The 14,185-nt window shown below is 36.4% G+C and overlaps 1 protein-coding gene across 3 annotated transcripts in view; it reads left to right on the top strand.

The window, feature by feature from the left end:
* Window positions 1-14,185, top strand: part of TMTC3 (transmembrane O-mannosyltransferase targeting cadherins 3) — a 57,121-nt gene that overhangs the window by 7,495 nt on the left and 35,441 nt on the right. For all 3 annotated transcript variants that reach the window (XM_046646317.1, XM_046646315.1, XM_046646316.1), the window contains exons 2-4: window positions 5,487-5,703; window positions 9,520-9,738; window positions 11,054-11,153. In XM_046646317.1, the coding sequence (XP_046502273.1) occupies window positions 5,515-5,703; window positions 9,520-9,738; window positions 11,054-11,153 (508 nt within the window). In that variant the 5' untranslated portion in view covers window positions 5,487-5,514. The remainder of the gene's footprint in view (window positions 1-5,486; window positions 5,704-9,519; window positions 9,739-11,053; window positions 11,154-14,185) is intronic.

Genomic DNA, 14,185 nt, shown 5'->3' with positions numbered 1-14,185 from the left:
CTTGAAGAAGCTCTTTAATCTGATGAAGGCCCATTTGTTTATTCTTTCTATTGTTTCCCTTCTCTGAGAAGGCATGGTGTCTGAAAAGATCCTTTTAATACTGATGTCAAAGAGTGTACTGCCTACGTTTTCTTCCAGAAGCCTTATGGTTTCAGGTCTCACCTTTAGGTCTTTGATCCATTTTGAGTTTATTTTGGTGAATGGTGAAAAAGAATGGTCAATTTTCGTTCTTTTACATGTGGCTTTCCAGTTTTCCCAGCACCATTTGTTGAAAAGACTTTCTTTTCTCCATTGTATGCCCTCAGCTTCTTTGTCAAATATAAGCTGTCTATAGATGTGTGGTATAACCTTGTATTCTTTAAGCATTTAAATTCAACCTAAAATTCTTGCTCTGTTTATAAAATACTGTGACTTTTTTTTAAATAACAAATAACTCAAATTGAAAGGACTAAATGCCCTTAATCAGCTACATTTAAAACTTGGCTAAATTGCCCTAATTTAAAACTGCGTTTATAATTTTAATGTATTAGTTTTTATTCAAGGATTTCAGATGCCTGGCTTAACAAGCAAAACTTTCTAGTGCTTAAACATCTTTTATAAAGCTAGTAAATTAAACTTAAAACAGTAGTAACTCCCAAGTTCATATAAAAATTCCAATACTATTTGTAAACTTGACTAGATTCCTATACTTTTTCAATTAAAAGTCCTAAATCTGGAAATTGCATGGTCAATAATTTACAATTATGTATATTATACATATTATAGTACAATATATTGTATTTTAAATTATACTTTTGAAGCTATGATATCAGAGACTCCAGTGTGTGCCAGATTCTCTTAAACACTAGAACTATCCTGAAAATCAAATACGTACTGTTCCCAAATATAGTTTCAAAGTATTAAGACCACAGGTTTCGTTTACTTCTTTTTCTTAATTTTAAACTTTTCTGTGGTGAGAACATTTAACCAAGCAGTAGTTTTGTCGCCACAAGTGTTACCTGGTCACAGACTGAGATTATTTATGGGACAGAGGTTTCTGACCAATACACAAGGCTTGATTTTCACCTACCCCGTGGTGGATGCCCTGAGTTGTTTTGTATTTCTGAATTACAGTTAAACACACACACACACACACACACATACGGTATAAGAGTGAATAGTTCTTCACTCAGTGTGTTTAAACATCAGGTGTTCTTTTGGTTATATCTTCTTGGGACTGTCATTCAGGAACCTTCTGACCTGTTCCAGTGTCTACTGGTTAATAGGTCTGCTTGCCTGGCTGTCATTCTGGGTGTTTCCTTTGTCACTCTCTTGTGTTAGAGCCCCTATCTCCTAATTTCCCCGTCTTTCTTTCTTTTTTTTTTAATTTGCTTTGAAATTGTTTTACTTTAAAAGGTAAAACTTTATGTATCCTTTTAAAAAATGAAAATTCAGAAGTTATTAGGCAAGTCAATAATAGAAAGCCGTTTACAACAGTGATTAAAGAAATGTAACATTTTACCAGTATAAAATGTCACAGAATTCAAATCACAATTTAGATCTTCAGTGATTCAAGTGTTTAATCCCATACAGTAAGGTCTGGTCACTTTGAAGATAAAATTCCTTCTCTGGATATTCTGTTCTCAGTCAAGTCCTTCTTTTATCCCCATCGTCTCACACAGTAGGATAGCTGGCCATGGTGGCGATTCCACAGCGATTGTTCCATTCTTTGGCCATCTTTATGTAGCCATTCATGCCCCAATCTGTACCCTAGCTGTTCTTGGCAAGCCAATATTTATTATCTAATTCTGCTCCTTCAAAGCCATAGCCAACCACCAGAACATCATGATGCAGGTGTTCACTGCTGCATTCTGGATCATAATAATTGCCATCTTTATAGAACCGGAAAGTATCCTGGCCTGCCTCTATACCTACAGAGATGGGCCCCACAGTCGCCACTGCCTTAAGAGCCTTCTCCTGCTTAGGGATGTCCACAAAGCAGAATACTGGGCTTGTATTTGCAGGATTCACCCTTTGCCTTCCAAAGCTCAAAGGCACAGCAGAGAGCAGCCTGGCAGTCCTAATACCGCCTCACACTCAAGCAGCAAATGTTGTCGTAAACAAGGAGGCCTTGGGGTAAACACATAGTTAACTCTGCAAAATGCCACTCAAGGGAATCATCAGCAGCAAATTTAGATAAACAAGCTTTCAGTTCAGCAACCAAATCCCAGGCAGTGCTCGCCATCATCGGCTGCCATGTCTTCCTGGGTGTCATCTCTCCTATAATGGAAGGTTGCAGAAGCAGCATTCAGGATGAAGCTGTGTCTTGCAGTGTCTTAGGCTCTTGTCATCTCTTGAATCCTCTTGTCCCAAGCTGTTGGTATTGTCATCTCTCAGATTGTCGTGTCCTGTGTTGTTGTGGGCTGGGACGTTGTCATCTCCAGCATTGTCGGAGGTGGAGGGAGCCATCCCAGGAGGGAAACTGAGGAGCTAAGGAATCTAACAGGGACACATAGATTTGGGATGTCCTAATTAAGGTTTGCTTGCATCATTGGGAGCATCTACCAGTATCACAATTCTCAGTAAGTTTTGAGGGTCCCTAGGGTTGCACCTCACAAATGATCGTGAGGTGTTGTCCTCTGAAGCATAGGTCTTGACCATAAATAATAAAGGTTGGAGGCACGTGTGTTCTCTGCTCTGCAGAGTTGTTCCTGGTAGGTATAGCAAGCAGTAAGCTGGTAGAAGTATCCACACATGTAATCGCGAAGTGAGTGGGGCTCGCAGATGGAGGAAGTGGCCCTATGAAATTAACCTGCCAGCACCTAAAAAGGCTCCCTATCTTTCTGTTTCTTAGTATATGCCTTCATTTTGTTGGAGTACCTCTTCTATTGGCTTCCTGAGAAGGGAGACATTGGAGGTAAATTCTTAAGACTTTAAATGTCTCAAAATATTTTTGTTCTACTTTCCCACTTGGGAAATTTGGGTTAATACAAAATTTTATGTTAGAAGTTATTATACTTCAGAAATTTGAAGCATTACTCCCTTTTTGTTTTCTGGATTTTTTTCTTCTAGCTTCCGGTGGTGTTAGTGAAAAAAAAGATTTGTTTGAATTCCTGGTCTTTGGTATGGAACCTGCTTTCTTTCTTTCTGGAAGCTTTTAGAATCCTCTGTTTGTTTCTAGCGTTGTAAAATTTTACAAGATTCTATGCCCAGTTTGTAGTAGAAGAGAGCTGGAGGGTCTCAGAATATATAGACAGACTTTTACTTAACCCTTATTTTCGGTGAGCTACCTTTGTCAGACACTGTTTGACCTGCTCCAGAGAGGAAGTCTGCAGTCTCCTGCCTTGCTGTAGGAGGGAAGGTTACTTGGCCGTACCCAGTGAGAGAGGGGTCTAAACTTTAACAGATCCATCTGTTCTAGCCCTATTTGCTGAGATCCTTGGCACTAATTTTTGTGATTGATGCTGGCAGGAGTGCAAAAAAACTTTTCAGCTTTCCGAGCATCAGCTTAGGATTCACTTCCTGAGCTTTGTTGAGTTACTTACTAAGCCTTTTGCCTTCTCAGCTTCCAAAATTTGCTATGAACTCCTCTCCAGTTGTCTTCATCCTTGTGAGTTTGTAGTCTTCCTTTTTTTCCTTTTTAGTCTATGGTTTGGGGGGAGCTGAGGCGAATACCTGTTCAGTCTCTCCGATGTTTAAACAAGCACCATCAACGTTTTTTGTGATAAAGAATGTATACAAGTTCATACGTGGTACATCACTTCTGGATTCAAGACAAACTCTTGAATAATTTTTCTTTTAATTGAAAACTATGCTTCTTCAAAAGGTGCAGCTAATTTCTTTTCCTGATTTATTGGATTGGATTTTGCATCTCTTTCAAACATCTAATGTGTTCTGAGGTTTTCTTATCTGATTGTAAAGATACTTTAATACTTTCCTATAGGTTCTTGTATATATATGCTTATATAAATCTTACACCTGACTTTAAGTCCCTACCCTATTCTTCCTATCTGGTCTGACCAGAACCCCTACAGATATATCTCAGGTCTCAGATCTTCTGGCTCTGTGAGTAATGTATTGGTCTTCTATTGCTGCCATAACAAATTTCCACAAACATAGTAGCTTAAAATAAAACAAATTTGTTATTTTACAGTTTTGGAGGTTAGAAGTCCGAAATGGGTCTCACCAAAATCGAGATATCAGTAGATCTGTGGTCCTTTTAGAAGCTCTGATGAAGAATATGTTTCTCTGCCTTTTCTAGCTTCTAGGTGCCATAATGCCTTGGTTTATGGCCGCCAGCCAGCTATCATATCACTCCAACCTCTGCTTTTTTGACTCCTGCCTCCCTCTTTTCAGTTGTAAGGTCTCTTCCCATTGAATTGGCCCATCCAGATAATCCAGGATAATCTCATCTCAGAATCTTTAATTTGATCATACCTGAAAAGTCTCTTTTGCCATGTGATGTAACATATTCACAGGTTCAGGGGATTTGGGTATGGACAATTTTGGGGGCTGCTGTTCTGCCCTCCGCAGGTGGTAACACTAAAATGATACTAGTAACACCACTCAAGATAGTAAAGTATATCACCAGCTTGTTTTTTTAGAGTATCTTCCAACCATATTTATATCATAGGGCTGTGCTTCAGTATCCTCCAGTTCATATAGTTCTTTCTACTCTCAACCATTCCCTTACTGAATCCTTTCTAAAACAGTGACTTAATTATGAATTGTCATGTATGAAGCACATTCTCTAGATTAAAAGCATTGTTGTAATTGGAAAAAGAAAAACCATGATTTAGATCTGGGTCATAAACTCATATCCTCAACAGCCAAGCAGATAATGTAAATCAATCAAATAAATCAATCTGGGTGAAAGATAATGGGACTGTAGTTAACTGGTTAGTATACAGCTGGCATAAAGGCATTCAAGACAAATATTTTTGAAAGGCTTTTGATTAAACAAGACTGCATGCTCTAAGTTTGGATCCCTGCTTGAAATAATAGTTGATCTTGAGATTTATAAAGTACTAAAATATAAGCTTCATCTACATTTTAGAAATCCATGAGCAGTGACTTTTTAAGTATTTGTTTTCCAACAAAGATTCATTTAGCTATTCGTGGAGCACATCTTACTAGTTTTTTAGTATTAGCTTGTGTATATCTGTTTCCCAGGTAACCTGACTTGTAACAATTGATGAGGAGTTCACCATCTAGTTTGCTAGAGAGAGAGGTCCGAAGATTAAGTGGGGTGATAAAAGAATTTAACAGAGGGATGAAAACACGTATAAAGGAGAAATTAATTCTGACTTCGGTTAGGAATATGGAGAGGTGGTCAGCTAATTGCTTTTTAGAGTTGGATGACATTTGAGCTGAGCTTTGAATAATTAATTCTTTTGGAGAATTAGCATTCTATCTTTATTTTGCTTATTATTTTTCTATTAAAATTGTAGTTTTTTGAAAAATACCTGTTACTTATTTCATTTTATCTTCATGATTTTTTTCCCCAGATTTTGTCCACAAGTGTTTGTGGAAAAGATGGCTGATATTAACCTCAAAGAAGTAACCTTAATAGTAGGTGTGGTTACTGCCTGCTATTGGAACAGCCTCTTTTGTGGTTTTGTTTTTGATGATGTTTCAGCAATACTGGATAATAAAGACCTGCATCCATCGACACCTTTAAAAACTTTATTTCAGAATGACTTCTGGGGAACCCCCATGTCTGAGGTAAGTAATTATGTATATTTATCTCAGATTTAAAAATATCCTGGGTAGTAAATTACTCCTAATTCTTTATCAACAGTGTCATCAGAGAAATTAGGGATTTTTGCCCCAAAAAATTTTATATGAGACCTAACATGTTTGTGGTAAATTAGACAGAAAGTTGAAGATTTATCTTCTTGAAAGCAGTACTTGATTCTTTCCTTGGTTATGTACCTTGGCTTAATCTTTTTAAAAACAATATATTTATGTGAAAACCAAATGTGTTAGGAGAGCAATAAGCATAATATGAGTCATATTGTTGCTAACCAACTTTATTTCGCTTTTTTTCTGAGTCAGGCAAAAGAGATGACTACTTGTGATATATTTAACCATTTAAAAATATATGTAACTTCAATATAAATAGATTAGACTCTAAGGGTAAAAATAGTAAGTATACATATTGCCAGTTTTTCTGCAGAAAAACAAAAGTGACTTATTAAAAATTTGTGTCATACTTCTTACCTAATAGTTATTTTGATTTTATATTGAGAATCCAAAAGTTTAGTTCATTTTTATGTGAGTGTTTTTACTTTTCCAGTAACTTTATTTTGAAAGTCAGTATTAAACTGTTTGGGAATAAATCCTTGTCAGCTTGGGATCATATAGATTAGATTCTAATTTTACTTCTTTCATGTAATAGCTGTGTGAAACTGGTAGGAATACAGGTTTTAGGTGCAAGTCGTTTTCCTAGTAAGAATAATACTTTGAGGGTAAATAAATGAATTAATTTATCTATAGTACCTGGCACTTAGTTGTCAAAACATAATAACCCTTTTATAGGTACAGTTTGTCAGTCATCATTCATGGCCCCTTTCCACATTCTCTGGAAGTCACAAGCACATAAAGTCTGCTTATTTAATAAGAAAAAATACTTATTTTCCTGCAGCCTTCCTGTTTTCACCCGATTCTAGACTTTAAAAACAAATCTTTTGATAATGAGGAAAAAACATGGTCCTATTATAACATACATTATTTTCTAGACAACTTATTCCCCTCTCCCTATACTCTTTATCCCTAGAGACCCTTAGAAATATATGTCCATTCCCCCAATTTATGCTCATATCTGTTGTGATTTTAATCATTATGTTGAGATTTTCACCTGAAAGGTTAGCTGGCCAGATTAAAGGATTCATGAAAGTTATCATACCATGGTGTCAGTGCTATGTTTTGTGATTTTTCTCAGCTTTGCAGATGAAAATTTGATTTCATTCGGAGCACCTATAAGCAGTCACACAAAAAAGGCTCATAATAAACTCAGATGGAATGGATGAACAAATTAGATAAGAGTTTATAGTGTGTTTTCTGATGGGCATATTGTCTCCCTGTAGGGAAATGTACCACCAGGGAAAAAGTTATTCTAAGTAGTATTTAAGTGTCATAAGTTTTCTTGACAAGCCTGGAATTAGCACATTCAAAGATTCACGCTTGATGTCATCAGGTAATAACAGCCTGAAAGCCTGTGTGCAGACCCTTTGTGAGGATGTTTGTGCCAATGTCCTTGTTAAAGACACATTTTGGGCTTGGGACATTCTCCTGAGACGTAAGACACTGCCATATTAAGGGTCTTTGGACTCCTCTGGGCCTCTCAGTGTTCAGATTATCTCTTTTCTAAGCCCATTCTTTAAATATGTAATACTTATTGATGATTCAGTGGATTACAACCCTGGCTGCACATTAGAATCCACCTGGGGCACTTTAAAAAAGAATGTTACAAGGCTCTACCCAAACTTGTTAGTTATCTGAGAGTGGGATGTGGGCATCAATATTTTTGGTCTTGTTTTGTTTGTGTGTTTTCTTTCGTTGTTGTTTTTGTGGAATTTTGGGGGTAGGAGGGTGGTTTAAGTTATCTAGGTGATTCTTTGGTCCATGGGTTGAGAACCTCTCAGCTGTAAGGAGCCGCACTCTTCTGGCATTTGGCCTACAAAGTACCTGTGTTAAGGTAACTTCTGCAGATATCCTGTCTCACTGTGTTTTTGCCATCCTTGTATGGAGATTCACGTTAACAGGGAACTGTTAGCTTATTCATTCATTATATTCGTGCTTATGTTTCTGTCACCAACTAATACCATGAGTAATTAAGTTTTTTTTTAATATACTTGAATGTAATGATAATCTGAATTGTTCTCTTCATAATGGAACTGGCTGTTGTACTATGTTTTCACAGAATAGACCTGATATGTACCAAGGTCATAATTATTTGTCACAGTGGAGTCTTAAGTAGATTGCTAATGAATTATGTGAATAGTTATGTTAATAATCTGTCTTTTAGTTGGTCATTACCTATGGCATATGTACATCTAATTGACCTAACAAAGCAGTTAGGTATACTGCAATTAAAAATACTTATTTCCTGCTACTTTCTAACCTCATCTTTTCAACTGCCAAATATGTTTCACTGGAGCCACAGTAACATTGTAGGCACTCAGAAGGTTTCTAGAACTTTTTTCTGCTTTCTGGTACAAATCATGTCAGTTCAGAATAGTGTCTTAAAAACAATTTTGAATGCCTGAGCTGAAATTCAAAGGATGTACAGGAATTAGCCAAGCAGGAAAGAATATTCTAGGTACATAGTACTCGTGCAATGTGTAGTCAATACAAAGGTATTAAAATGCTCCTAATTTCAAAATGGGAAATGTAACAATTTCTTGTGCTTCCTTGTGTTCCCTCGTGGGGATGGACAGGCTTGAGTCCATCCCGATACACCAGAGTCACAGCGACATACGGTAACAGAGCAAAGAAGCCGAGTGTGGATTCCCTTATAGAAAATTACAATTGGATAATATTTTATATATTTTTTACTATGTTTTATTCTTAAATCTGGTTTGTTTTTTGTCTTAGGGTAAAAATATTTCTGATTAAATGTAACTTCTACCTTATAAAGAAATTCAGTACTTCACATAAAATTTGATTTATTGCCCATAGAGACTACCAAACAAAGGTGTCTGTTCTCTTATTCTAAGAAAGTTTTGATCTTGCGTTACTCTCTGTGTAGTATTGGGGGTTTTTGGTTCCATATATTCAGGTTTATACATTATGGAGATGTATTTCATAAAACAACCAGACAGTGCCTTTTTGAGTCATCACTGTTGAGATTGTACTGGTAAGCAGCCCGTTCTCCTGTTTCCTTTTGAAGACCCAGCCGGCAGTTATATAAGCACCTGTACTGGTAATAGGTTGGAAAGCAGACTTTGGAGAGAACACTGTGCTCCAACTTGATCACTGCCACCAATGTCCTACTTTATTTATTTATTTATTTTTTAAGAAAGATTAGCCTTGAGCTAACATCTGCTGCCAATACTCCTCTTTTTGCTGAGGAAGACTGGCCCTGAGCTAACATCCATGCCCATCTTCCTCTACTTTATATGTGGGACGCCTGCCACAGCATGGCTTGCCAAGCGGTGCCATGTCCGCACCCGGGATCCAAACCGGCGAACCTCGGGCCACTGAAGTGGGACGTGCGAACTTAACTGCTGCGCCCCTGGGCCGGCCCCTAATTTTTTTTTTAAATCTATGTATTGAAGAGGAATTAATAATCCGATGTTCTTCCTGTACTGTTAATTCTGATATCAGAGAGGAAATTGCCTTGTTTTTAGACTAAGGAAATAGGAAAACAGATTATAAAGCTATCTTTTATGTTTGAGTTATTCTTGGGGCATTTCATTATTTTTTTGTTATTTCTCAGCTAAAGGTAGATACTTTCAATTGTATTTGCAATGGTTAGTTTATGTACCCTGGATGACCAAGATACTTTAGTAATCAATAATTGTTTTTTCCTTTTAGGAGAGAAGCCACAAGTCTTACCGTCCCTTAACAGTGTTGACATTTCGCCTCAATTATCTGTTCAGTGAACTAAAGCCAATGTCATATCATCTCCTAAATATGATTTTTCATGCGGTGGTTAGTGTGATATTTCTTAAAGTCTGCAAACTTTTTCTGGACAGCAGGAGTAGTATGATTGCTTCTTTACTTTTTGCAGTGCACCCAATACACACGGAAGCAGTAAGTAAACTCTAAATCAATGTTTTTTCCTTTTTTTAAAATAAAGCCTACACAGTGATTAGAAGGATAAATATTTTTAAGAAAAAATTTAACAATGACTTTTAATCCAAGTATTTGAAGACTTAAATTAGTACAATGTCTTAACTTTTTAGTGTACAGAGTCCAACTTCCTACCACATAAAATTTTTAAATTTAAAACAATTTTTAAAACATTGTTTAAGAACATAAGCTATATGATCTCTTTTAGTAATGTAAAATATAAATGAATGTAGTTCTTTTCTTTGCTACTTGTTTTATGAATATAGATTTTAAATATTTGTCAATTTGGCATTGTTTTGTGTTTCAAGGACAGAAAATAGTCAATAAGGCAAATTTAACTAAGAGATGAAAATATATCAAAATATATGCAGACATGAACAGACATCCTAACAAAGATAATTCTCAGTAGTTTTCATATTGTCTGTTGCCGTGTGTTTCAAAATTGTGACTGTCTCTGTTATTGCCAGTATGTCCATCAGCCTCTACCTACCAAGATATACTCAAATTAGAACTAGTTTTCTTGGTAACCTTGAAACTCCAAAATTGCCCCTTAGTAGAGCAAAGAGAACTCTGTTCAATTGCTTTTTTACAAGCTTTTGGTTGTATTCAAAAGTGTATATGTTTAAGCTATGTGTGTCTGTGTTGGAGGGAGGTTGTGTGTCTCTCCCACTATCTTGAATCTTTTGATGTCTAGCTGAACAGACAGTTTTTCATACATTAACAAAAATAATAGGTTGTTTTAAATTTTACGGTGAGTTCAGAATAACTGTAAAAGGGAGAGGCTTATATTTAAACTTTCAGAATTTAAAAGGACTTTTTAAAGTTTATTGTCTTTTTAAACTTTAGTTTGCAGGTTTATTGAGATATAACATTGAATTTCTGATATCTTTATATTTTAAGAAAATATGTAAGGAGTTGGCTTTTTTCTTTTTTTTTTTAATAAGAACTAGTCTAAATATTATACTTTAATTATGTAAGATGTTACCATTGGAGGAAGCTGGGTAAAGGGTGCACAAGACCTCTTTGTATTATTTTTGCAACTTCCTGTGAGTCTAATTATTTCAAAATAGTGCTAATAAAAACTATTACAGTCATTGGTAAACTTATTTTTAGGGAAGATATACAAATTCACCACATGAGGGCACTCAACGTCTAAGAAACAATGTGGGCTTGAAAAGTTATGGCAATTTAGTTTCTAGTTAAAGTGCTGTTACTATTACGTATAGTTAAATTTTCAAGATGCTCTTTATTAATATGACCCCCCTTCCCTTTCTAGGTAACAGGTGTTGTAGGAAGAGCAGAACTTTTGTCATCTATCTTTTTTCTAGCTGCATTTTTGTCATATACCAAATCAAAAGGACCAGATAATTCCATAGGTAAATGTCTTAACATTTAATTTTTTTCTATAGCTATAAAACTTGATCAAGTAATTTTTATTTACTCCCAAGTGCTTCTTATCAAACATATGCCACATCTGGGGTTCATTTTTATATTTGTATGTATGTAATGAAAGTATGCAATATTGTCGATATTAAGTTTTTGTGTGTAGTTTATATTTTATCATGACAAACAGATTCTATGTCATCTAATTTTTTAAAAATTACCCTATAAGTTTTAGAGTCCTTCTTAGTTCCATCTACTGTTACCTGTAAATGATACAAGTACCAATACTTCAGTTGTCTTTCAATAAATAACACCTATGAAGGCTGTGAATTATATTGTTTAGGCAGAGTTAAAAGCCTTTTAGAGCATAAGTTTTATTGTGTGTTGATCATAGTTCAGCTATTTATTGAGTTCCTACCATGTGGCCTACTCTGGAAAATGCTTTTTATACATAGTTCATTAGTCTTAATACTGCCTGGCATTGTCAGAAAACAAGTTCCAAGCAATAAAAATGATTTTTTAAGAGTGTAGGCACAGTGGGCATGAAAGAGGCTTCACATAATGGCTTTAACCTGTATTTGACTGATCTTAAAATTTAACTCTGGGTTTTTTTCTTATACTCTTGGAGAGTTTTCTCACTCTTGACCCAAGGTACTGTAAGGATAAGGATATCAAAGATGATAAGGAGTCTAATATTGTATCTGTGGAAACTAAGATTCAAGAAATAAGTAATTTAGACAAACAGCTTTAGTGTCTTCTTAGATTTGTGCTATGAGTAGGTTTGCCTCTTGCTGCTGTACATATGCCTTCTTAAAACAGTTTGGGTGGCAGCAGAGCACAGAGCTTAAGAGCATGGACTCTAAGATCTGGCTTTACGTTCCAGATCCACCATTTACTAGCTCCATTTACTACCTTGGGCAAATTACTTAACCTCTCTGTGCTTTAGTTTCTTTATCTATAAAATGGAGATGCCGACAGTCCCTATCTATTGTGAGGATTAGATAACTTAAACTGTTAAGGGCTTTAAAGCAATACCTGTTCACAGTCAGCAGTAGACCCGTTTCCCCTGTTGTCTATCATGCAGTTAGAGGTAGTTCAGTAACTAATAGAGAATTGCAAACCAATATCCTCTTTAAATACCATCGTAAGCAAAGCATGAATGATAAACTTAGAAAATATTATGGCCGGGGCTGGCCTGGTGGTGCAGAGGTTAAGTGTGCACGTTCCGCTTATTGGCGGCCCAGGGTTCGCCGGTTCGGATCCCGGATGCGGACATGGCACTGCTTGGCATGCCATCCTGTGGTAGGCGTCCCACATATAAAGTAGAGGAAGATGGGCACGGATGTTAGCTCAGGGCCAGGCTTCCTCAGCAAAAAGGAGGACTGGCAGTAGTTAGCTTGTGGCTAATCTTCCTCAAAAAAAAAAAAAAAATTCTTGGTCTTTCTTTTCAAGTAATTCTGATTTGGTAGTATATGTTACTATGTTTGCTCTCTCCTTTTTATGATTGTTTTACCCTTCATGTATCTACTAGTTTTGGTTTGTGAGCTCAAGACACAAGTTCTCAAGTTATCGACCACTGTGTCCGTTAAAGAGAAAGACCAGGACCACCCTGTCCATCCTGTGATTCATTAAAACCCAGCCTGGAGATCTCCAGGTTCCCCAGGGCCATTGTTGATCACTATTGCTGCCATTCTACCAAGCACCCCCTCTAGTCTCTTAAAGAGAATCAGCACTGAGAGAAGGCCAGTCCACCATCCATCTGCATTTAGATGGGAGGTATGTGGAAGTGACTGTCTAAGAGTGGTTGGTCAGTGAGCACCTTTTTAAAACATCTACTCCTTACCCCAGCAAGACTTCTCAAGTGCTCCAGTTTAATCCCTGGGACACCCACAAGCTACGGTAGCTGCAGATTTCTACACTGAAGGAGCAGACAGTGATCTGCCCAAGGCGGTAAGGATTGACTAGAGCCAAAGTTAAAAAACATTTTTCTCACTCTGTCTTCTGCTTCAGATGCAGTCCCTCGTAACGCCCATAGAAACGCACACATTTAAGATAACCTTCAATGTCTAGGAGTTTCTGTTTCTTTTTTTTTTTTAAATAGCTCAGGAGGCATAGTTCCCTCTCACTTTCTAGGGTTGATTTTTGGAGAAGGGGTCAGGTCAACAGGTCATGCTAGTTTACCACTTGTTCAAAACAAAACCTAAATCGAGTTGCTCTCTATCTCTTTAACCTACATTTCCCACAAGACTCATCTCTAACCTGAAAATACACAATATACATTGTTTTTTTACCCCTTTATTGTTTGTTCTCTCACAATGGAATGTACCCTTCATTAGTGCAGGTAACTTTTTCTCATTTTCTGTCTCTATTTCCTAGAATGGTTCCTGGTGTACAGTAGGTGTTCAGTATATATTTGTCGAGGAAATGATAAGTGAATGATGTAATATATTTTAAATTCTAGTTGAAAAGAATGCTGACACCTGCCTTGGACATCTCTCTGTCCTCTTAACCCCTATGATACTTCATATTCCACATTACATAATTTTACCATTAAGACCACAGTTTCATCATCATCTTTGTATTCCCCATTCTATCTAATATATGTTGTCCTATACAAAGATTTTCAATTTGTAATTATTTAGTCACTTTAAATTCTAGGTTATTCATGCCCCATACCCTTTTTATAAGCATGATCCATGTCGGGGCCTTTGCATTTGCTTTCTCCTTTCTTTAGGTTTCTGCTCAAATGGTAGCACCACTCATCTTCCACACTCTTTGATTTTCCTTCACCTTCTGTTTTTCTCTTTAACACTTATGTCACCGTTTGACAAAATACATCTTTACTTGTTTATTTGGTTATTATCTCTCCCCTACAGAATGAAGTGTCGTTAGCTTATTAGCAAGGGTACTTGTTTTGGACAAAATTACACATGGTAACTTTAGCCACAGAGATCTGATTGTAAAAATCGAAATGTTCATATAGTAATTTAATCACCAAGAGTTGAAAAACTGAAGTGACTGGTTT

This window comes from Equus quagga, chromosome 19, assembly GCF_021613505.1.
Source record: "Equus quagga isolate Etosha38 chromosome 19, UCLA_HA_Equagga_1.0, whole genome shotgun sequence".
NCBI classification, from domain to species: Eukaryota; Metazoa; Chordata; class Mammalia; order Perissodactyla; family Equidae; genus Equus; species Equus quagga.
This window is presented reverse-complemented; position numbering and strand designations above follow the sequence as displayed.